The sequence below is a fragment of the Paroedura picta genome, chromosome 15, assembly GCF_049243985.1.
Source record: "Paroedura picta isolate Pp20150507F chromosome 15, Ppicta_v3.0, whole genome shotgun sequence".
Lineage (NCBI taxonomy): Eukaryota > Metazoa > Chordata > Lepidosauria > Squamata > Gekkonidae > Paroedura > Paroedura picta.
The window spans coordinates 20,264,333-20,286,966 of record NC_135383.1 but is presented as its reverse complement, the minus strand read 5'-3'; the positions used below and the strand labels follow the sequence as shown (position 1 = coordinate 20,286,966).

The following is a 22,634-nucleotide window of genomic DNA, read 5'->3' as shown; positions in this document are numbered from 1 at the left end:
ACAACAATCCAGACACTGACATTCTCCACTTACGGTAGCCCAAAGGCGTTTAAGATAAAACAACAGGAAAGGTTTTGGAAGCCACTTGAAATTGCTCTGTGGACCACCTTTCCAGTTTATTGGGTGCATGTGCAGCCTGCTTTTCATAAAGATTATACCACAATTTTGCCGATTACAAGTTAACCTACACATTGGCTTGAGTACGTAACATCTTGAAACATAAAAGTTCTGACACACAAGGAAATCCAAGTTCCCACACAAATGCAATTAATCTTACTTAGTGACCTTCTTACTTGGCTGCATCTCTGTGCCTCTATCATTTTCGCAATTAAAGCTTCTGCAACCATTAAGTAGCTCAACTGAAACGGTTGAATGTCAGGTAAAAGCAGTAGTTTTGAGGGTTGTAAGCATGAGTTTTTGTAGCCAATTTCCCCTCCACCACTGTCATTTCTTACTTTAGCCAGGAGTAACCCTAGATGGACTTCGGGGAATGGTAGAGGAAAGGAAAGCCTGGAGGATCATTGTCCATGGGTTGGACAGGACTTCACAACTAAAAACAACAACCCTAGATAATCTGGGACCACAGAGGATACGTGATTGGCTGAGTGTTTGTCTCTTCCCTGTTGTAGCTTATCTGAAGCGCGGGGGAAGGGGGGGGAGTTGAAGGGCTATGAGCCTAAAGGTCTGTTGCCTTGACGGGCTAACCCAAAAAACACCAGCTGCGGATCTTCTGTGTACCTTCTGTTTGTTCTTTATACAGCATTGTGTTTATGTGAATCTAAACAGCCTTAGAATTGTGCAAGCTGTTTTGGGCCCCCACCTGGGAGAACAGGAAAATAGAAGACTAAATTAAATCAATCATGGCGTCATCAAGCAGTGAAAGCTTGGGCTATGCCCCAATCTGAAGCTAACCGCTATGCGCCAGTCTGAAGGGAAAATACATGCCTGCTGCTGGGTTCTCAGGCCAGCACTCTGACATAGAAGCTACAGTCAAGCTGACTGCCGAATGTAATGCCTTCAGTAAATGTTTAGGGGGCCTTTTGAACCCCCCCTCCCTCCCATGCACAAGCAGAATGCACTTTCCAGCATTCAGAATGTGCTTGTGAGATACCCCTTGGGCTCAGCTATAAACTAATCAAGAAACAATTGTTTTAAAGATCAGCTGTTTCTACGTTGCTTGCCTACCCAGCTTCCTCCTCAGTCATTCCAGCTTAGAAAGGATGGAAGCTAAGTATCATTTTATTTCAGAAAAAAATCCAGATAAACAGACCACATATGTCAGAAGACACACACTGAACAATGGTGAAACATTAAGCAGCCACACCACTTGCCTTGAGCAGTTTGCTCTACCATCTTTTGTTGCCTCCTCAGCCAAAGTCTGATAGAGTACAGGGTTTCTCCAGAAATTGTTACTAGCACGCATATCCGCCAACTTCAGAAGAGACTGCTCTGAAGAACTAATCAACATTATTTCTCCACCACCCACAAATATAATTGAGTAGAAAACCAGTTAGAATTCAAATGAAATCTGAGTCAATTTTGCAGAATCCTGCTGATCTTAAGCACCTACAAAATGTTCGAGTCAAAGGTGTTTTGTACCATCAGAAAATATCCAGGAGCTTTACACAAACTCCCTACCACCTTGTGAGGCAGGTAGAAGTGAGCTTTACCATAGATTGGGTTTAAGCTCATGTGAGCTTTACCATAGATTGGGTTTAAACTCAGGTTTAACTACTTCATCACACTGGCTCTTTACATACAATGTGCACAGGGGAAGAATTCCTGTAGGGAGCACCCACTAGGCAGGATTTTCATTACTGAATACTATTAATTGGGGGGAGGCTACTCTCACTGCAGCATTGCCTCACATGAAGTATTTTATCTCTCTTCATCTCTTTCCCTGACTCTGCAAGGAATAAATTCCATTCCATGGAGAAAGTCAGGGGAGACCCACTTCTGCTATTCCTGTTTGCTGCATAGCCCTATCTCGGCTTCTGTTTCTTGGTCATGCTGCCATGGGACAGAATGGTGATAAACAGCAGAGACTAAGAACATTCTTGGGAGAATGCCCAAATTCTATTTCACAGGATGCTGCCAGTCCTGCTGATTTGAAACATGTCAAGGACCATCAGTTTATTGCCATGCTGAAAGCCCCGGTCCCACAAAACAGCAGGGATTTCTCTTTGCCAAACAATGATTAATGCCACTGTATATTGAGCAGGAGCAATGGACAGGCACTTTGAAGCTTCTCTGCTAAAGCATACACAGAAAGGAAACCTATAGCAGGGTTCTTCCTAACATGAACACTTAGAGGCCAATGCTGAACAAAAATGGTTGTTCACTTAACCACAACTAGGGACCTCCAGAAACAGTTGGCTGCCATATTTCCATGGTTTACTGTGACATCTAAACACCAGGCCCACAGCTACTAATAATTTCTGGCCATTTTAAAGGGGGCTTACGGTTGAGAGAAGCTTGGTGGCTCTGCTTTGTGGAAGACTAAGGTGACTCAAGTTTAGAAGAAAAGCCTTCCCAAGCTTATCCTTTCACAGGGCCTGCAAAAGGGAGCTCCGCCAGGCATTTGGTTGAGGTTGACCTGAACCACCACTTCCCAATGGCCCCAGAGCCTCCCTCCTCTTACAACAATCACAGCAGATCCGCCCAACCCACTCGGCCTTCGGTACTAGTTGATTCAATGTTCTCTCCAGTGTTCCCCCGTTTCATAATGTTGTTTATTGTTATTGTTATCACCATATTGTTGTATATTGTTAGCACTATATTATTATTATGAACTGAGTTACCTGTATTGTTCCTGTTCCATGTGAACCACCCTGAGCCTTCAGGGAGGGCAGTAGATTAAAATAAATAATAAAAATTAATAATAATAAATAATAATAATAAAATAGTGCCACACCTGCTGGCAGGCACTGAATGAAGCAGAGACCTGCTCTCAACCACACAGCAAGACTCTTGTAAAGTGGAAATTGTATGAACTGAAGGCAGCATTTTATTGTTGTTATTATTTATTAGATTTCTTACCCGCCGCTCTCATGGACATCTCGCGGCAGGTTACAAAGAAAAAAATAAAATCCACACCAACTAAAACCTTAAAGCATTAAGGTAACATACAGTGGCAGAGAAAAAATTAAACCCCATCTCAAATCCACTCTTCCTGTCATCCTAACCCCCCCCCCAGCGCCTCAAGGTATAAATTCCCAGGGGTGCCAACTATTTCCACTACAGATAGATTATAATCTGTTGATATTGCTTGTAGCTTTTATATATGGTACTATATATGGCACTCATGTGCTCATATGTGTAGGGGCTCCTTAATGTTCTAGCCCTAGCCTCAACCAAGGACCTGGTGGAAGAGTTCCGTTGTACAGGCCCTGCGGAACTGCGAGAGAGCTACGATTCCTAACCTCAACATTAAAAGCCTGTTGGATCCCAGATCAGACAGAGGGAATGAGGACACGGAGGGACACAATATAGGAATAGGAAAAGAGACATAAAAAGCCACTGAGTTGATGCCGGGAGTTCCAGTTCTAAAACAATAAGCTTCCAAAGTGCCTGGAGGCAAACTGTCAAGATACACTACCCCAGAGACGTCTTTACACGCACTTGTGTTGGAGATGGAGCAGCAGCAGCAGCATAACACGAGGAAGAGCCACTCTCCCCCCCCACCCATCCCTGCCCCTGCAAAGGCAACAGCAGCCTAGAAAGCGCCACCTCTGGCGACATTCTCCGGAGTCAGTGAAGCTCTCCCCTTAAGGGCACTGACATTTCAGCAGGTCAGAAAGCTGTGCCTCTAGTGTGGCAGTCCTTCCTGGTTCAGAAACCCCCACGGCAGTTTCCAGCTGCAATGAGGACATGACCTGAAGGCAGGCGGCGTTTGTGTACGCAGCCGCCAGAGACTTCACCCCCAAGCACACCCACTCAACAATCCATACTGCTACTGCAGCTCTCATGCCAGATGTGCAAGGAAGGGAGGCTCACGGACAGCTGCTGTGCTTAAATCCTATGCAGCCCCATCACCTGGATTTTACTCCCACCCCCTCAACTGGTGCCAGCCCCACATAACACACACTCAGTTTTTGCATTCCCTTACTGGTCACACTATCACACCTGAACCACATTTCTCTCATGATCCATACCCAGCAGTTCACTGTAGTTCCGAATATTATAAGGTGACCAGATTGTCCCACTTTTGGAGGGACATCTGGGGGCATCTGGCAAATTGTACTTATGTTGCAAGTAAAAAATATAAATATATTACAATACTATTTTTTTGCGTTCTATGCATTCTATGAAACTTTTTGTTGCTCCATATAGACCAAATTTTAAATCAAGAACCCCCCCCCCCCAGTCAATGGTGTCCCGCTTTACCAATGTTAAAATCTGGTCACCTTAGAATATTAGCACCAAAAAACTCAGCCCAACACCCACCTATTAACTCTCATTACTCATCCAGCAATGTATAGCCTCCTGAGCAGCCTCCCTCCATACCACTCTCCCGTTAATCCCTGTTCAGCTTCCCACCATCTGCTGTCACACAAGCAACACTTGGGGACCCAGCAAGACAAACATGGGGGGGAAAAATATATAGTGCCCAAGCCAGATAAAATCCCAGCTCCAAGCTCTCTTGCAGCGTATATTTTCTGTTGCCTTCTCTTCCCACATCCTCATCTCCTGCAAAATCCTCAGCAAGCCTAACCTACACACTGTGGTTGTTCCCGCACCCCAGCACATAAATTCCCTTCCATCCATTGTGATCACCAAAAACCTTCCAGCACAACTCCCTGCCAACAGCTGTCACAAGTGACAAGTCAGTTTTGCTGACCTCCCTGAAAGTCCCCCAGGTTCATTTCTCTCCTAAGGGCCCAAGTACCATATTAATACACATACACTCCCTCCCCCACTCTGTTCCAGAACAATTCCTCTTGGTACTTTCCCCTACCCTGCCAGGCAACCAGATTCCTCATTTAAAACAAAAAAACAAGACCATCACACTTGGTTAGAGAAGTCCTAATTAGGATCTTCTCACTCAGGTGCTAATCCTCCTTCCAGCATCAGACACAAAACCACCCACCTTAGCTGTGACCTCACCCCCCTTTTTCATACCTCCTGAGCTTCTCCACCACCCCACCATTGCTCATGGGCCAACTCTACAGCATTGCCCCCTCCATTACATGAGGACCCCCCAACTCCTTCAAGTTACCACACCAGCCACTCCCTCTCAACTCCCCCACCCCCACTGCAGCAATGACCACAGGATGCCCCCCCTCCCAAGCAGGGACAGTTTATCCATTTAGTACGTGTAGAGGCTACATCTTTTATTTTCAATTGCTGTCCTTTCCTCCTCCTTCCAAATCTTCAGCTCCCTCACCCACACCTACACTGCCACCAGTCAGGTGTCTCCTCGCCACCACACACAGGCTGGCAGCCTGGTGTAGTGATTCAGAGCAGAGGCCTCCAACCCGGAACACCAGGTTGGATTCCCCCACTCCTCCTTCCACATCCACCCACCAGGTGACCTTGGGCTAGTCACAGTTCTCTCAGCCCCCACCTACCTCCCAGGGTGTCTGTTGTGGGGAGAGGAAGGAAAAGATATTTGTCAGTTGCTTTGGGACTCCTCTGGGAAATAAAAAGTGGGCTCCAAAGCCCTGGCCATGCACCACCCTCCCCAGGTCTCCCCGTCAGCCCCACGCGTCCTTCCCTCCTACACCTCTTTGGAACCTGCCCATATAAGAACCAACTCCGCTCCTTCTTCATCTAACCCCCTCCCCACATTCCTAACCTCTCGGGTCTCACATCTCCCCCCAGCTCTTTCCCTCCTCCTAGAGGTGCCACCATCTCCTAACCCCACCCGGCCCCTCTCCCGCAAGGACAACCCCTCCCCTGGCCAAGCGGGCTGCGACCTATGAAACCTCAGCACGTTTTATGGTCTTCCTCGGCCTTTGGAAGCGATCGGATCGACACGGGCAAGGGAGCCCGGGGGGCCCCTGAGACAGGAGGGGCTGAAATCTGGCCCCCCGCATTCCGTGAGTGGAGCAGAACCCGCGGGAAGCCCGCGGGCCGCGCTCCCTTTTCCCTCCCGCGGGGAGGTGAAGGGTCTTGCACAGGGGTAGTCAAACTGCGGCCCTCCAGATGTCCATGGACTACAATTCCCAGGAGCCCCTGCCAGCGAATGCTGGCAGGGGGCTCCTGGGAATTGTAGTCCATGGACATCTGGAGGGCCGCAGTTTGACTACCCCTGGTCTTGCATGCTCAGGTGTCACCCTTGCTCGGCCACGGCGTCAGACGCCCGGGGCCCTCGAGGGCCTCGCAACCTCCACACACACACACCAATAAAGAAGCCCCCCGCAGTGTCCTGACCCCCCCACACAACCCTTCCGAGGGGGGCAAGGCGGAGGGAGCCCCCCTCCCCCGCTTCCGCCCCTCACCTGCGCCCACAGGTGAGTCCCCTCAGGGCGGCTCCCCCCTCGGCCTCCCGCGGCCTCACCTGGAGGTGCTCCTGGAAGCGGATGGGCAGGATCTGGGCCATGGCGGCGGAGGCGTTGTTGGGGTTTGGGGGCTCCAGCCCGACTTCGGGGGTCGGGGAGCGTTTCCTCTCCGATGCAGAAGGGGAGAAAAAAAAGAGAGCGGGCGGGCGGGCGAGCGCGCGCGACGGAGGCCGGGCAGCCGGTGGAGGAGGCTGAGGCTGAGGCTGAGGCGGGCGGGGGCCAGGGAGCCGGGCGCCTCTCAATGGCGGGGCAGGCGGAGGCGGCGGGAGGCGATCCGGAAACGGCCCCCGCTCGGCGGAGGGATACGGCTCCCGCTTCGGCTGCGTGAGGCCGCTCGCCAAACGGCTCCTTCCGCCGCCTCACCTGCCGCCCAATAAGCGCCGCGGAGGCGGAGGGATCGCGCGTGGGGGCCAAAAAAAAAAAAAAGAGAGAAGGTAGGAAAGTAAAACCGCGTAGTTTTCAATGGGAGCGGCGGAAGGATACTTCTTCTCCGCGAACGGGGCGGGGCTCTCTTTCAACCCCCGCCTCCCTCCGTGCTCGGCGCTTCTCCTTTTTTTTGCCACATCATGCGACCTGGGTGGGGTGACGTCACTTCCGTTCCGGGCTCCCCTCCTACCTGGGCGCCGGGCCCCCGTGTCACGTGGGGAAGGAGGCTCCCCGCGAAGTCCACCTGGCCCCTCCTGGCGGGGGCTCCAGCCAGGGCTCTGTGGCCGACAGCGTTTTACAGGCTAATAAGTGCTTGAATGAAATGCTGGCGTCGCGGGTTCGAATCCCAGCGGGGGCACGGCGAGGCCAAGTGACCTTGAGGGGGTAACCTTGGGTTGGCAGCAGAGGAGTCGACCTACGGGAACTCACAGACGCATTCCCCTTTCCGTCTAAAACTTGTGCCTCTGTACTTGGAGCCAAGAACCAAATATATTAAGAGATTTTTATTAGGCCAGAACTTTCCTGCAAATTTAGACAAAATGGTATTCTTATTATCGGATACCAGTCCCCTGATCAGTTATAATTTATCACTATTTGCATTAGCCGCAAGGAAAAATCATGCCAAATGTATGCCATCAGAGACTTTGAAGTCTGAATTATTATATTTTTTGCATATTTATTGTATGTACCATTTTAATGGTTTTGTTTGATCAGCTATTAACTGTTATAATATTGCTTGGCATTGTAATGACCTTTGGCTGAAAACAATACAGTCCCTTCATTCATCTAAAACTCAGGCACGCAGCTTCTGAACATGGAGGCTTGTTAAGTGACAAACTGCATTAAGCAACATGGTGATAGTTAATAAATTTCTGTGTGATGAATTACCAGCAATTACTGGATCCACAGCTAAATTTTGTCTAACAAGTTCATGGAGCTGGCAGGGTTATGAGAAATGAAATCAAGAAAAGGTTATTCATCTAAGAACTATTTTATGTTCCCTAGACTAGATTGCTCTTTGATCAAGCAATGCCAATCAGCTGACGATCCCTGGCCCCAAGGAAATGCATCTGGCATCAACCAGACCCCCCTGAATTGACCAAAAGACCAGTCTAACCAAGCAGACAGGTGGCTAACTGATGGTTTGGCTCAGTTTCTGGAACTTCAAAGCATATCAGCCTCACCTCCCTCACAGGGTGTCTGTTGTGGGGAGAGGAAAGAGAAGGAGATTTAAGCCGCTTTGAGACTCCTTTGGGTAGAGAAAAGCGGCATATAAGAACCAACTCTTCTATGAACATGGAGGGCCTGGCCACTGGGAAACCCCCCCTCCCCATTCAGACCCTCAGCACTCTCTCCTAAGGGGATGAAACAAAAGGCTTTTGGGAACTCAGTGCTTTTACTAGCAAAAGTTATCACAATTTAGGGGATGGGGAAACAAAAGCATCACACAATATTTAGAAAAATATATGTGTTTAATAAAAAAATTAATTCTACACACAGAGATATATTCATCTTCTTGGTATTTTGTGTCTCTCCCAAAGAATGAAAAAGTATTCAACTAAACCCAGTTCCTTGAAAAGAAACAAGCTTCACTGCACTCAATAAGGCATTTTTGCATGAGCTCAGGTTTCTCATCCCTTTGCAAACTGCTGGACTTGCTCCTTGATGCCCCAAGTGAGGCTGTAAAAGAGCAGATATGCTCACTAGAAAGACAGCTGTGTTTAATTTTTTTCCCCTCAAAGTTTTAGGCCCGGTATCTTACTAATAAGGTGAATACTTTTACTTTTGAGACATAATTTTAAATTATTAAGGCATTTAATTTTTAAATGCCTTGTTATCATTTAGTGTAGCTCCTCCAGTATACAAAACAAGTATGCACAGCAAGAACAAAGTAAGACAGGTATCTACCCCAAAGGGCTTACAATCTAGGCTTAAATAGGAGGGGTCAGAGGTTAACAAATAAGGAATCTAAGCAGAAAAGGCTGCATGTAAATATATACCAAATTTAATCATGTGGTATTAATTTAATTTGTTTACTATTTTATGATGCTGTTTTACTACAATTTAAAGGGCGTTTGTTTATTTTTTATCTATTGCATATTTATATCCCACCTTTCCTTTTGGTTCAAGTAAGCTTACAATAATAGTTTTAAAAAATTCCAATTATAAACCATAATAAAATAATAAACCCCAAATCTGAACAAATGTTAAAATAATTATTGTGGGACTTCTAAGCTTTTTTTTCTTAAGTAGCTGCATGGAAAAAAAACTGAGTTGAATATAGGCTTCCCTGGTAACCTTTTGTAATACGTGGTTATTGTAACATTTGTCTATGTATGCATCCTATGTTTCTAACTTATATCAAAACAGAAGCATCACTATGATGTACCACTTATGTAGCCAACTAAATGTCTGGAGCCTCTTTCCCACCCCCTTGTGCCAGCTATACAGATTAAAAAGGGAAATGAATTCTTCAAACACTTGCAGAATACCTGCAGTAACTTCAACTGGGAAACAGAAAAGGCTGCGGACAGGCTGTAAGTAGCCAGCTGAACTAGCTCTAGCAAGTGACAAAGGTAGGTTAGCCACATCCCTGTTTATGGATTTCCTATCCAAACAGCCATTCAAACTCCCCAAAAGACCGTAAGGGGCCTGTGAGAACTCCGGATTGGTGCTGCAGGTCTAAGAGGCCCCTCATCAACAGCTTTTTATGTTCTGGAGCTAACTTTGGGGGTCAACCAAGGCTGGTCTCAGCTCCTCCCAAAAGACATATTTACAATTCAAGAGTACTGTTAGGGAAAATATGGGTGGGGTGCATCGCACTCCTGAGCACCATGAAGAAAGAGGACAGAGAAGGTAATAGAACAGCCTGTCATTTCCCTGGCATGTCAAATTCTTCATCCAGGGAAGCATCCACAGATGCACGATACAGAAACAAACATCAGCATTCAAATGCCTAGTTTAAAAAGTACCTGATTTGAAGCTACAAAACTTATTAGGCAACGTTCTCACCCAATCATGAAAGAAACCTGCCATTTATTCCAGAACGGGGCTGCTTTTCTGAAGAGGCTGAATATTCTTCTATTGGTATTTCAGGGCCCTCTTCCAGAATACCGCCCCCAGAGTCACTCACTGCTGGAGGGACTGTGATAACAGGTAGAACTCATTTTGTTAGCCTGTCTCGTAAGGGCAAAGGGGGAACACAGCAAAATCTACTTCATCCTGGCCAGCCTCATCCCCCAGAACCTTCAGGAACATGCAGGTTCATAGCCCTCCTGTCCTATATCTGGGTCAGAGCCCCCCCCCCCCAACATCAGATAGCTCCAGCTTGATTCATACAAGCACGGGTCACACCACTACAGACTGCAGGTGGGAGATTCCAGGATTTGAATGTCCCTTCACATAAGAAATAGAAAGCACAGCAGGAAAAACAGCTCTACTCCCACATTTGCTTGTGAGCTGCTTTTCTATTTGCAGGGAGTTTGCAAAGAGAAGCCTTCCAAGATGTCACTTTCCACCCATGGGCCGTTCTGCTTCATTTCCCATGCATGTGCAGAGCAGATCTGCCTGCATTCTGGCTTCCCCTCTCTAAGCCTTTAAGCAGTGCTGCTTCTGCCTCCCCCACACACAGCTGTTCTGCAATGACCAGGCAGAAGGACCCCTGCAGAGATGTCTCAATCAAACAGGGACAATCCTGTTCAAGGAAAGCCAATTTATCCAACATTCTCCAAGTCACCTCCTCTCTTGGCTCCGTGCCCTACAAGAGGGAGAAGAGGAGGACAGCACACATTTATCCACATCTATGGGGACAGCACTGTCATGTAGGTTTCTGAACCATTGGATTCCTATCCTGAGCACACCAACAAGGATCCAGAGATTGCTAACTAGTTTCCTTCCAAGGGGTGTCTGATTCCTGCATTCTCTGCCGCTTCCTCTCCAGGTACCGTGCGCGAGCATCCAGTATCGACTGGTCATCGTTTCTTCTCTCCATCTTCATCCCAGATTTGTTTGTTGTTATTTCTAGAGGCAAGGAACCCAACCAAAAATGTCAACACCACAAAACACGGCAAGGGCATTAGATGGTCAAATGTTCTGTAATGCAGGCGTGGCTTCGTGCTTCCCCTCCACCTACCCCAAGCAAGATATGGGGAGCTGAGAAGACCGAGGACACCACTCCTCTCCCACAGCCCCCTCCCAGACTGCTCGCTCCTGCATTTTTCCTCCCTGGGTCCAGGCCCCACCGCCTCCTGTGGATCCACAGCATTCAGACAGCTTCAGTCACTCAAGCCCTTATATGCTGGCCTCAACTTGGAGCCTCCATGTAGCAACCCTGGTCTCCCAATCCAAGTACCAACCAGGACCAATCCTGCTTAGCTTCTGAGATCTGACGAGATGGGAGCTAATAGATATCTGAACAAAGTACATTTCTATCCCCCCCCCCCCCCGTTCTTTCTTTTAGAAGTGACTCCCAGTTCCTTTCAAGATTCCAGCCCTCCTGAAGCAGCTAAACCAGCATCAGGCCAGCATTCAAGTTCTTCTCATTAACTTGCAACACTGTATTTTCCCTGCAGTGTTGGAGAGTTCCTCAGCAGGAACACATAAAGGCTCCTGTCTTGTCAATCTGGAGCCTGGCATTTCTTCTTCGTTCTTTTCTGTCACCTGAACGAGGACTGGCCGGCTTACTTCAAGACGTGACGACAGTGGCAGTCTCCGAACGCTTCACTCACCCGCTTGCCTCTCCTGGTTCTCTTTCTGCCTCCAGTGGGCCAGCTCGTCCTCGGTCACCTCCTCCCGCGCCAGGCTGCTCAACTCATAAGCGTCGATTTGGTGGAGCCGGGGCAGCAGGTCCTGGACCCACTGGTAGCGCACGGGACATGCCGTCCTCATGTACACCTTGGAGGTCACGAGGACGTCGTGGAAGATGAGCCACTCCAGCTGGGCCTCCTGATCATGCAGCTTGGAAAAAAATTAAGAAGAATCTATATTGAAAACCATCAGGTCGTTGAATTGGTAGATTTGCACAGCGAGATGCAAAAAGGTGTACCATGCAAGGGAGCCCCTTTAGAATTCCCCGAAATGGCTGTCATGGGAACCAATCACAACATGTTTGAGAGTTGGTTTGAAGACTGCAGCTCTGCCTTGTAGAGAACTGCCAGGGATTGAACCTGGCACCTTACAGATGCCAAGGAGGGGCTAGACCACTGAGCTGTGTCCCCCCACCCCTGAAGTTAAGACCCTTGTTGGATAAAACAACCTTTCTCAACTTTTTTACAATTGAGAAATCCCTGAAACATTCTTCGGGATTCGAGAAACCCCAAAAGTGGCACAATCGTGCAGAAAGTGGTTGGGAAGCAGAGCTGGGTACTCAGCCATCCAGGGTCCCTCCCCCCGAGACCCATCACTGGCCACTGGCGGGGGCAGGTTAACAGGACTGTATATGGTCATATGACCTGATAAATGTATAACAAATTTTAAAGACATATTAAAAATTAATTTGCTCCCACCCATTTGGGAAACCCTTCCAGGGCCATCAAGAAACCCCCAGGATTTCACAGAACCCTGGAGTAACAAGTGAAGAGTACAAGAAATGTGCTCAATGTCTTCTATTTTCTCTCCCCCAAGAAGGGCCAACCATTCCCCCGCAACTGTTAACAGAAGGCAGGATCTTACAGCTGACGAAGGGTGAATGTAGACCATACTTCCGTGGCCATCCATGGTGCAGAACGACTTTCCTGTGGACCTAGGAGGAGACACAAAAGGAGACAGGGATGTTGTAGGCCTGCTCACATCCCAACCTAGAAGCGTGACCCCCACTAACCACTCCCATCTGGGCAGTGTCATCCTGCCAGCGAGGCTCCCTTACCGTCGGGCAACGTTTCCAAAATAGCCAGCGCAAAGGCACCGTCTCAGGAGCTCAGTTCTGGTGCCGTCAAAATGTTCTCTTGGGAAGTCTGGAAGCTACGAACAGAGTGTACAGATTACTGTTGTTGTTTTAATAAAAGTTATCCGGGGCGAAAGGAAGAAGAGAGTGGTGAGCCGGATCTCAACAGTTAGAACAGGATTCTGCCTCCAAGAGTGATCTCTCTGATGCTCGTAGGGTTTCCAAGGAGGCATGAAGTCCATGAAGCTGGGGCTCCAGCTACCGTAACCCATAGCCATTGAAAAGGTCCAGAAATGTGGTTCATCAAGATCTAATCTAGTGGTAGCACATCCATCCCCACTGTAAAAACTGCCCACCACCTTATGCCCCCAAAGCCCTTATTGACCCCTCTGTTATATATCACACCTTGCCTAAAAAGCAGGAAACATGGCTCTCCCCTCCTAGAAGAAGAAGAAGAGTTGGTTCTTATATGCCCCTTTTCTCTACCCGAAGGAGGCTCAAAGCGGCTTCCAATTGCCTTCCCTTTCCTCTCCCCACAACAGACACCCTGTAGGGTAGGTGAGGCTGAGAGAGCCCTGATATTACTGAAGAAGAAGAAGAGTTGGTTCTTATATGCCGCTTTTCTCTACCCGAAGGAGGCTCAAAGCGGCTTCCAATTGCCTTCCCTTTCCTCTCCCCACAACAGACACCCTGTAGGGTAGGTGAGGCTGAGAGAGCCCTGATATTACTGAAGAAGAAGAAGAGTTGGTTCTTATATGCCGCTTTTCTCTACCCGAAGGAGGCTCAAAGCGGCTTCCAATTGCCTTCCCTTTCCTCTCCCCACAACAGACACCCTGTAGGGTAGGTGAGGCTGAGAGAGCCCTGATATTACTGAAGAAGAAGAGTTGGTTCTTATATGCCCCTTTTCTCTACCCGAAGGAGGCTCAAAGCGGCTTCCAATTGCCTTCCCTTTCCTCTCCCCACAACAGACACCCTGTAGGGTAGGTGAGGCTGAGAGAGCCCTGATATTACTGAAGAAGAAGAAGAGTTGGTTCTTATAATGCCGCTTTTCTCTACCCGAAGGAGGCTCAAAGCGGCTTCCAATTGCCTTCCCTTTCCTCTCCCCACAACAGACACCCTGTAGGGTAGGTGAGGCTGAGAGAGCCCTGATATTCCTGCTCATTCAGAGCAGTTTTCTCAGTGCTGTGGCGAGCCCAAGGTCACCCAGCTGGTTGCATGTGGGGGAGCGCAGATTCAAACCTGGCTCGCCAGATTAGAAGTCTGCACTCTTAACCACTACACCAAGCTGGCTCTCTCCTCCATTTCAACCTAAGAATAGCTCTGTGAGGTAGGTCTGATTCACCAAAAGCAACTGGCCCGAGGCTACCCAGGGTCAGGACATTTTCTGACCTGGCCCCTACCTGGTGGAATGAGCTGGAGTACATCAGGGCCCTGTTGGAGCTAGCACAATTCCATGCACCTGTAAGATGGAACTCTTCCACCAGGCTCTTGGTTGGGGTCAAAGCTAACGTCTGTCTGTCTGCCTGCCTGCCTATCTACCTAACCTACTTCCCTGGTTATGGCCCCACCCACTCACCTGCTTAATTATCTGTACATCTAATTATGTATTGATCCACTCCCGAATCATCTTGAACTTCTGGGAGAATTTCAACATTCATAGCACACATTTTACGGCAGTATCGTTGCCGCTTTAACCGGTTGCTGTCTTTGAAACAATTTCAAATTTAATTTTGCCTACTGCGACTGTGTATTTTATAGCCTCCGTACACCACTCTGAGTCAGCTTGCTGGGAGAGCGGACCAAAAATCTAATAAACCAGACTAAGCTAAACTAAATCCAAGCACTGCGGCCTTCGGACGAGGCAGCTGCTCACTTACCTGCTTGAGTTTACCAGCAATTTCCCGGAGCTGCTGTTCCACGCTGAATGCGAGCTTCACCGCTCTCCAGTGGACCCAGTTTTCCCGACACCAACGGGAAGGGGATTTGCTGGGTAGGAGCAGAGAGAGACGAAAAAGATTACACAGATATCCTCTAAAGCAGAAGAGCATCGAGGGCCAAATGCTGTCGAATCACAGCGAATTAATGGCCAGCCGATGGGGCTTCCGAGGCAAGAGATGGTCAGAGGCGGTTGGCCTTCAATGCTGCTGATACTCCATGGAGGTCTCCCATCCAAATACTTGCCAGGATTAACCCTGCTTTGCTTCTCAGGTCTGGTGAGACCCAGCCAGCCCTGGGTTCTATCCTCCCTGCCTTGCTGTTTTAAAGAAATCAGATTTGCCCTTGCACCCCTGAGAAGGGGAGGGGGTAAAAGAGAAGAGGATCTATGAGGTGAGCAGGGCTGGTTTACCAGGCAATTCTTGGCTCAGGGACTGCCAGCTGCTGATCCCGACAGTCCAGAGTGTCTACGTTGGACAGGAAGATTTGTGGAGCCAGGGAAGTCTATTCAATAGTAGGTGTGTTCAGAAAGGAGGCCGGGTTTTAAGAGTCAAATCAAAGGGCGTTCTATCAGGAACCACAAAGCTTTCTACTGGAAAACTGGAAGAACAGGAAAATCAAGAACACCACGAGAGCAATAAAAAAAAGTTCAAGCCAGTGATTTCTCGGATCTGTAATACTAGAAAGGGTTTCACAGTAGCTCTGAAATGCAAAACTTGGGAGGATGAACTCCTCTCTTTATGCAGGTCCTGACGACAACTCAATTCCGAATACAAATGTGACAGGCCTTTTTAAATCGGCTGGAAATGGGTTCGTCCCTTGCCCTGCTGGCTTACATAGGAAGCCTTGGTTTGTCTGATCATACAGGCATGATTTCAATCAGAAGCGGACCGTGTCCCAGGTCACCTCTGGAAAGCTGCCAAGCGAGGCACAATGACAATGTTTCCCCCTGGTTTGGGCCTCTTCCCACACTGCAAGTACTATCTGCAGGTATACTAGCTCTGAGCACCGAGGTTCCACCTAAGCTCAGATGTCTAGTCATCACCAACAGATGACTCCATGAGTTTGTCCAACGACCCCCATATACAGTGATTGACGCTCATGAATGCCGTATGCTGCGTACGGCAGCTAATTCCACATCTGTGCTGGAGCTGAGCCACAGTCCCCAGGTTCACAGCATAATCTGAAACCCTATTTATTCTTGACTGCAATAGTAGCCCCTAACCTTCATCCAGAATTCACACCCAAGGAGGGCATCCAATGAGACTGGCAGGCAGTAGGTTCAGGAAGGGCCAAAGGAAATACCACTTCACACAGATTAAAACGAGGGATTTGCTCCCGGAAGTAGCACTGATGGCCACAGGAATAAACAGCTTTAAAAGGGGGTTAGATAGATTAATGGAGAATAAATCTATCAGTGGCTACTGGCCATTGTGACTGTGGGGAATCTCCACAGAGGCACTAAGCCTCTGAATCCTAGAGCCAGGAGGCAACAGCAGGGCTTCAGCCTCTGTGCCGTGCTGTTGGACCTCCAGAAGAACTGGTTGGCCACTGTGTGAGACAGGATGGACTACAGGGGTAGTCAAACTGCGGCCCTCCAGATGTCCATGGACTCCAATTCCCAGGAGCCCCTGCCAGCGAATGCTGGCAGGGGCTCGTGGGAATTGGAGTCCATGGACATCTGAAGGGCCACAGTTTGACTAACCCTGGACTAGATGGACCACTGGTCTGATCCAGCAGGGCTCCTATGTTCTTCACCTCCACAAACAGAGTCACTAAGCCTCTGAAACCCAGAGCAGGGAGGCAATAGCAGGGGGAAGGCCTCAGCCTCTACATCCTGCAGTTGGCCCTGCAGAGGAACAGGTTGGCCACGGTGTGAGACAGGATGCACTAGATGGACCACTGGTCTTCTTCTGAGCTAGGATCTCCTGGCTAGAACCCTCAGGTCATGACCTCCGGCGCCTTATAGCTTTGACCTCTCTTCCAGCAGTACCTCGATTTGCAACATTCAAAGATGTTCAAGAGCGTGGCAAAGTCATCGCATCCTCCTGCTTGCAAACACAGCTCCCTGTGCCGGCGCTCCACTTTCTCTCGCCTCTGGGGATCCCCTGAGGAAACACAATGGCCGGAGCCCATTTCTTTTTGGTGTCACATTCTCGGATCTTGTTTCCACCCTCTCTGACCCAGTGAACAATGACTCATGCAGGGAGGCGCAAGGAGGACAGCAGATCCCCTTGCTCCTCCGCACACAGGGGGCCTAGGCAGGGAACAAGAGGGTCCTGGCTTACAACAGGGCTGGGCCTGGCCTCCTGCCTGCCTTCGGTGCCCTGTCCTGTTCTCCAGCCGAAGGGAAAACCAAACCAAGGCCCTTAAATGAGGGGCTGCCCATAGGTAATTACGACTCTTCTGCTTGTGCACATAGCAGCTCCGCCCCCTTTCCCAGGCACGATAAGCATGTGAAAACGCCATCCACAAGTCAGTGGAAGAGGCTGGTTCTGGGAATAGCTTGTGGCTGAGTCCATTCAGGCAGGATAGAGGGGGAAGTCCGGGGAGCCTCTGGGGAGCTCTCACGGAGCCCCAGGCTTGTTGGGAATCCCTGAGACAGTTTCAGACTAGGATCTTGGAGATCCAGGTTCAACCCCACTCTGCCATGGTTTCCTGGGTAATCCCAGAATGGCCATGCACTCTCAGCTGAGCCTACCGCACAGAAGATGAAATGGTGGATGGCAGAATGCTGTAAGCCACATTAGGGACAGACGGAGTAAATAATAAATAAAACCTCTGATGCTTTGTTGTTTGTTCTCACTTCCCGGTCACGCACCCTTGCAGTCCAGTCCAGAGTTGCCCCCTTCTAAGTCCTTTGAAGTCAATGGGCTTGGAAGGACACAACTTTGCTTAGGGCACGACTGCCAAGAATTCAGCTCTCAGTTCCCTCTCGCCAGGTCTTCTTGCTCACAGGCTTCCCTTCCCACAGGCCCAAATTCAGGGGACGACCTTGATTCAACGCAGCATCTTGCAAGTTCTTCCTCCCCTCCCACAACAGGTTCATGATGAAGAGCAGCAAAACGAAACACGAGTTTAAAAAAACAAAACAAAACAGGAAAACAGGCAGCCCTGTGCCCTGACCCCTTCTGAACAAGCATGCATCAGATCAGGCCACAAAGACTCAGCATATTAAAAGGGCTTTGCGCTCAAATGGAACATGTTTTCATATGAAGTAAGGGCCACAAGGACAGTCCCTGAGTACATGCAGAGTGCCACTATTCACCTGCACAACGCAGCCCTCCAAACACCTGTCATCGGAGAAAAGAAGGGCCAAGACTAAGATTTCTGGCTTGGTTTCAGGTAGCTGAATACTGATAAATGATTAAGAATGTCTTTCTCTCTCTCTTTCTCTCTCTCTCCTTCAAAGTCGGAATGGCCGCTTTTTTGCAGACGAGCCAAAAAGTCCAGTTAATGTGTGACCGAGATAACCGAGGACCACCAAAGAATGCTGGGAGGAAAGGACAAAGGTCCTTTTGAGAAGAATCGCTCCGCTGTTTAAGCAGCAGCATCAGAGGCTGCCTAACTCAGCAGTGTAAAAACATCATGGATCTTCCGGGGTCTTATCTGGTTTGGCCATTAGAAACAACAGGACAAGTGCAGCCTTAATTCCTTCCAAACCCTTTGTTTGGTCACCTATCTGGATGGACAAAAGACAACACAGCTTGGCACAGAGAGTGATTCAAATGTGGAATTTGCTCCCAGAGGATGGGGTGATGGCCACAGGAATAAACAGCTTCGAAAGGGGGTTAAGATTCATAGAAGAGACGTTTATCAATGGCTACCAGCCGTAGTGACTGAGGGGAACCTCCACATTCAGAGGCTCGAAACCTCTGAATCCAGGAGTCAGGAGACAACCTCAGGGGAAGGCCTCTATGCCCTATTGCAGGGGTAGTCAAACTGCGGCCCTCCAGAGGTCCATGGACTACAATTCCCATGAGCCACTGCCACCGAATTGTAGTCCATGGACATCTGGAGGGCCGCAGTTTGACTACCCCTGCCCTATTGCTTACCATCCGGTCACTGTGTGTGAACAGGATGCTGGACTAGATAGACTATTAGCCTGGTCCAGCAGGGCTCTTCTAATGATGTTCTTATGAAGGTTCTGCCTCTCTGTCCTGTTGTCAGCCGTCCATAGGAAGTGGCTGGCCCGTGTGAGTCCTGGATGGACCACTGGGCTGATACAGCAGGAATCAGACTTATGTTGTTATCACTCGTAAAAATTGCCTCTCGGTGAACAGGCAGAGAAAGTTTGCCAAATTACAATGAAAAAACCCACACTCCCTCCACCCCCTTTAGGCTGTAGCTGTGCCTCCAAACCCCCACGAGAAATGGGTGGTACAACACCTTCCCCCACCCACAAGCCTCAGCTTGACATTCTCCTTGCTGCATGTTGCAGCCTTTGTTTTGCAAGCTCTTGAATGGGAATGAACAGTGACCAGGGCTGCATGTGCAAATGAACTACGGATTTTCACCTTAAAACAAACAATGACCATTCCAAGATTCTGTATTTGATAACTGGTGCCATTTGACAGGCGACACCTGCAAAAATCTCAGAAGCCGAAGGAAAGCATGAAACCACACAGCCGGGGAACTGTATCAACCGGGGAACTGTATCAACCAATGCACCATTACCTGGCCGGATGAAGACGTTTTCTACCGACAACATGGCTGCAATCGGGAGCAGCAAGTCTTCGCAGTCAAGGGAAATGGACTTTATGACTGCACACGTCAAGGTCGGAGGGAGGGGAAACTGCACCATGAACTCGCCCAGTTGGGTCACGCGGCCTCTCCTAAGAAAGGAAACAGTCTAAAAAAGCAGACTCCTGGTAGAGAAAAGCATAAATGTTTTAAAAAAACCAAACCCATCAATAGATGGACTGACAAGTGGGTGGGGCCACAAATAAATAGGTGAGGCTGACAGCGCTCTAACAGGACTGCAAGGGTCAGAACAGCACTTATCAGGACTGTGACTAGCCCAAGGTCACTCAGGAGCAGTGAATCAAACCCAGCTTGCCAGATTAGAAGCCACCGCTCTTAACCACTGCACCATGCTGGCTGAACCAGGGCGAGGATCTTTTTGGCCTTAGCCCTGGCAGAACACGCTTCCACATGAAATCAGAGCCCTGCGGGACCTTGAACAGGGCTTGCAAGACGGGGTTGTTCCACCAGGCTTGCTCTGAAGCCTAAAACAACACCTGCACTGAAGTGGCCTCCCTGTCAAAACCCTCCTAACTTCCATGCTGTCTAGCGTAAACACGCCCCTCCTCTCCAGCTCATAGAAGAATTGGGCAACTGGTTGCTTAAATCTGTCTTTAATTGTTTTCATCAAATCATAGAATCATAGAGTTGGAAGGGACCTCCTGGGTTATCTAGTCCAACCCCTGCACTATGCAGGACACTCACAACCCTATCGCTCATCCACTGTCACCTCCACCCCCTTGAACCTTCACAGAATCAGCCTCTCTGTCAGATGGCTATCCAGCCTCTGGTTAAAAATCTCCAAAGATGGAGAACCCACCACCTCCTGAGGAAGCCTGTTCCTCTGAGAAACCGCTCTGTCAGGAATTTCTTCCTGATTTTTAGATGGAATTTCTTTTGAATTAATTTCATCCCATTGGATCTGGTCTGTCCCGCCAGGGCAAGAGAAAACAACTCCACTCCATCCTCCGTGGCATTTTCAAAAATATTCATTATTAACTAATTGCATTTTACCTATATATTCTATTTTTGTATGTGTTTCATTTCGGTGTATGTTGCCCCGAGTTTGCAGAGAGAGGGCGGACATCAAACGCAATAAATAATAATTTATAATAATACCGGTCAATGGCACTGCACTGATACAGCTGCTTCAAGGCTTCTAAGATGCGCCTCTCTTCTGGGCGGTCCAGATATGGAAATCTACAGGGGAAAAACATCATCTCATCACTAAGCTTGCAGGAACATTACCCCAGTGTGAACTTACCAATCATCTGAGCTTGTCCAGGGCATCCTGGGGGTGGGGAAAGACCGGCGCGCTTCAGAAATAATTTCTAAAGCTGTGAAGAACAGACCCCAAAATTCCCCTAAAGGGAAGGTTGGGATGCTTTGGGAAAAGACATGCGTTGACGCTGCACTTAGTCCTCGATTGTGGTTTAGAGAGATACACAAAGAATAAATATTTGGGTGCCACTTAAGATCTCCTGTCCCCCTTCAGCCCACCCAAAAGACAGGCTACCTTATGACATCGTGGATAGCGAGGCACTTCAAGGTGAGGACTACAGACGTCAAGCTGGTTCTTCTAATCTCTGGGACCATGTGGTCAGGCATACACTCATCCCAGAATTCCTTGCTGTACACCCGATAGCATTTCCCAGATGCTGTTCTGCCAGCTCGGCCTGCTCGTTGTAATGCTTCGCTCCTGGAAGACAAGGGGGGAGTGTGCACGTGAGATAAAGCTCCCATTTAAATGTATAAACTCCATTCCAAAATGCCCTGAGCTTAGGCCAGTCACCTGAAACATTTGTGTTTCAATTTCTATACCGCCACTCCCAAAACGGCTGAATGTACTGTTTTGCTCTACTGGTGCAAGGCAGTTTCTTGAGCTGGTCTCCCCTGCAGCCCCCTCCTTTCTAGAACGGTACATTAGTGATGAATCCCCATCTAACTTCCTCAGGGCTTCCCACCCCGCATTGCTGTTGACTCACAGAGAGCATGAGCTCCCAGATCCATCTGTTGGAAACAGGATATTGGGGGCCGGATTGAACCTTAACCCAATCCAGCAAGGCAATACCTACATGAAGCTTAATTCACAAAGACATTTTGTGGATCTTGCCCTGTCCTCCCACCCCAAATAAGATTTTTTCCCATGAGCCTGGAGGATGTCCCATTGGCGTCCGCCTGGATGCCCACATTTCACACATCACCTTCCTTCTTTTCCCATTCAATATGGCAGCCAGGGACAACAGGTTCATATGGTTTCTTCCCCAGCCAGAGAATGGCACCCCGTTTCCTGAAACTTACTTGGAAATGGGCACAACCTCCAGGGTGTCCAAGCCCACTCTTGGGTTATGGTTCACCTGCTTCACAAATCCACTGTCAACCACGTACCTTGAGGAGGGAAATACAAGTGTGATTCAGGGAGTTCCAAAATTACCAATGCCAGATTCCCAAATGTAGATGACATGAAAAGGAGTCAACAAGGGCCATTTTATACTACGAAGGTGACTGACAGGTCTACGGCTGAAAGCCAGCAGGACCTGGCTGTCCGTGCTGTCCAAATGGTACATCATTGAGTTACCAATGGCCTAAAGGGCTTGGCTCCCCTCTCTAGAGTCGAGTCCAGAGGATGTTTTTGGCTTTGGCTCTCGAAAGCCCATACTTTGCCTTCCTATACTTTGCCTTCCTAATGGTTCTTCATTCTGCTAGGGGGGTTCCACCAGCTTCTCTTAATGCTAACCAGAAGGGTTTAGCGTGGGAGTATTGCATGGGAGGTCATGGAATATTCCACATGCAGGTAACCTTTGCCCTTGTGGCCAAAATAAAAGCGATCCTTAATGTCATAAAATTCTGGAATGTTCTTTTTTCACTTTTTTAAAAGGCATCGCTGGACTTTACCAGTTTATCATGTAATAATCATTTTCAAAAGGATGCTATTCCCCTACTTGATCCAAACACAATCTTATTGGTTGCTAAATTCCCATTTTGTATTTTCCTTCAGAAACTAATCAAGAACTACTCACGACCTACTGAACAAAGGAGGAAAGGAGGGCAGGGCAAGGCAGGAAAGGAAAGGTCATGCCCTCCAAAATCTTGTTGATCCCTAAGGTACTACTGGACTCCAATCCAGCTGTTCTACTGTGGACCAG

The 22,634-nt window shown here is 48.7% G+C and overlaps 2 protein-coding genes across 3 annotated transcripts in view; both read right to left on the bottom strand.

Annotated features, from left to right (window-relative positions):
• CLTC (clathrin heavy chain) overlaps positions 1–6,901 on the bottom strand; it is an 82,513-nt gene extending 75,612 nt beyond the window's left edge. The window contains exon 1 of one of the 2 annotated variants that reach the window (XM_077312436.1): positions 6,503–6,901. In XM_077312436.1, the coding sequence (XP_077168551.1) occupies positions 6,503–6,544 (42 nt within the window). In that variant the 5' untranslated portion in view covers positions 6,545–6,901. The remainder of the gene's footprint in view (positions 1–6,502) is intronic. The other variant, XM_077312437.1, reaches the window with a different exon arrangement.
• Positions 6,902–8,382: 1,481 nt separating this feature from the next.
• The window catches only part of DHX40 (DEAH-box helicase 40), a 28,208-nt gene continuing 13,956 nt past the window's right edge, over positions 8,383–22,634 (bottom strand). The window contains exons 9-18 of the mRNA XM_077311371.1: positions 21,790–21,876; positions 21,005–21,187; positions 20,608–20,688; positions 19,423–19,580; positions 16,739–16,853; positions 14,688–14,796; positions 12,793–12,887; positions 12,600–12,669; positions 11,657–11,885; positions 8,383–10,949 (exon numbers count right to left, since the gene is read on the bottom strand). Of these exons, the coding sequence (XP_077167486.1) occupies positions 10,810–10,949; positions 11,657–11,885; positions 12,600–12,669; positions 12,793–12,887; positions 14,688–14,796; positions 16,739–16,853; positions 19,423–19,580; positions 20,608–20,688; positions 21,005–21,187; positions 21,790–21,876 (1,267 nt within the window). The 3' untranslated portion in view covers positions 8,383–10,809. The remainder of the gene's footprint in view (positions 10,950–11,656; positions 11,886–12,599; positions 12,670–12,792; positions 12,888–14,687; positions 14,797–16,738; positions 16,854–19,422; positions 19,581–20,607; positions 20,689–21,004; positions 21,188–21,789; positions 21,877–22,634) is intronic.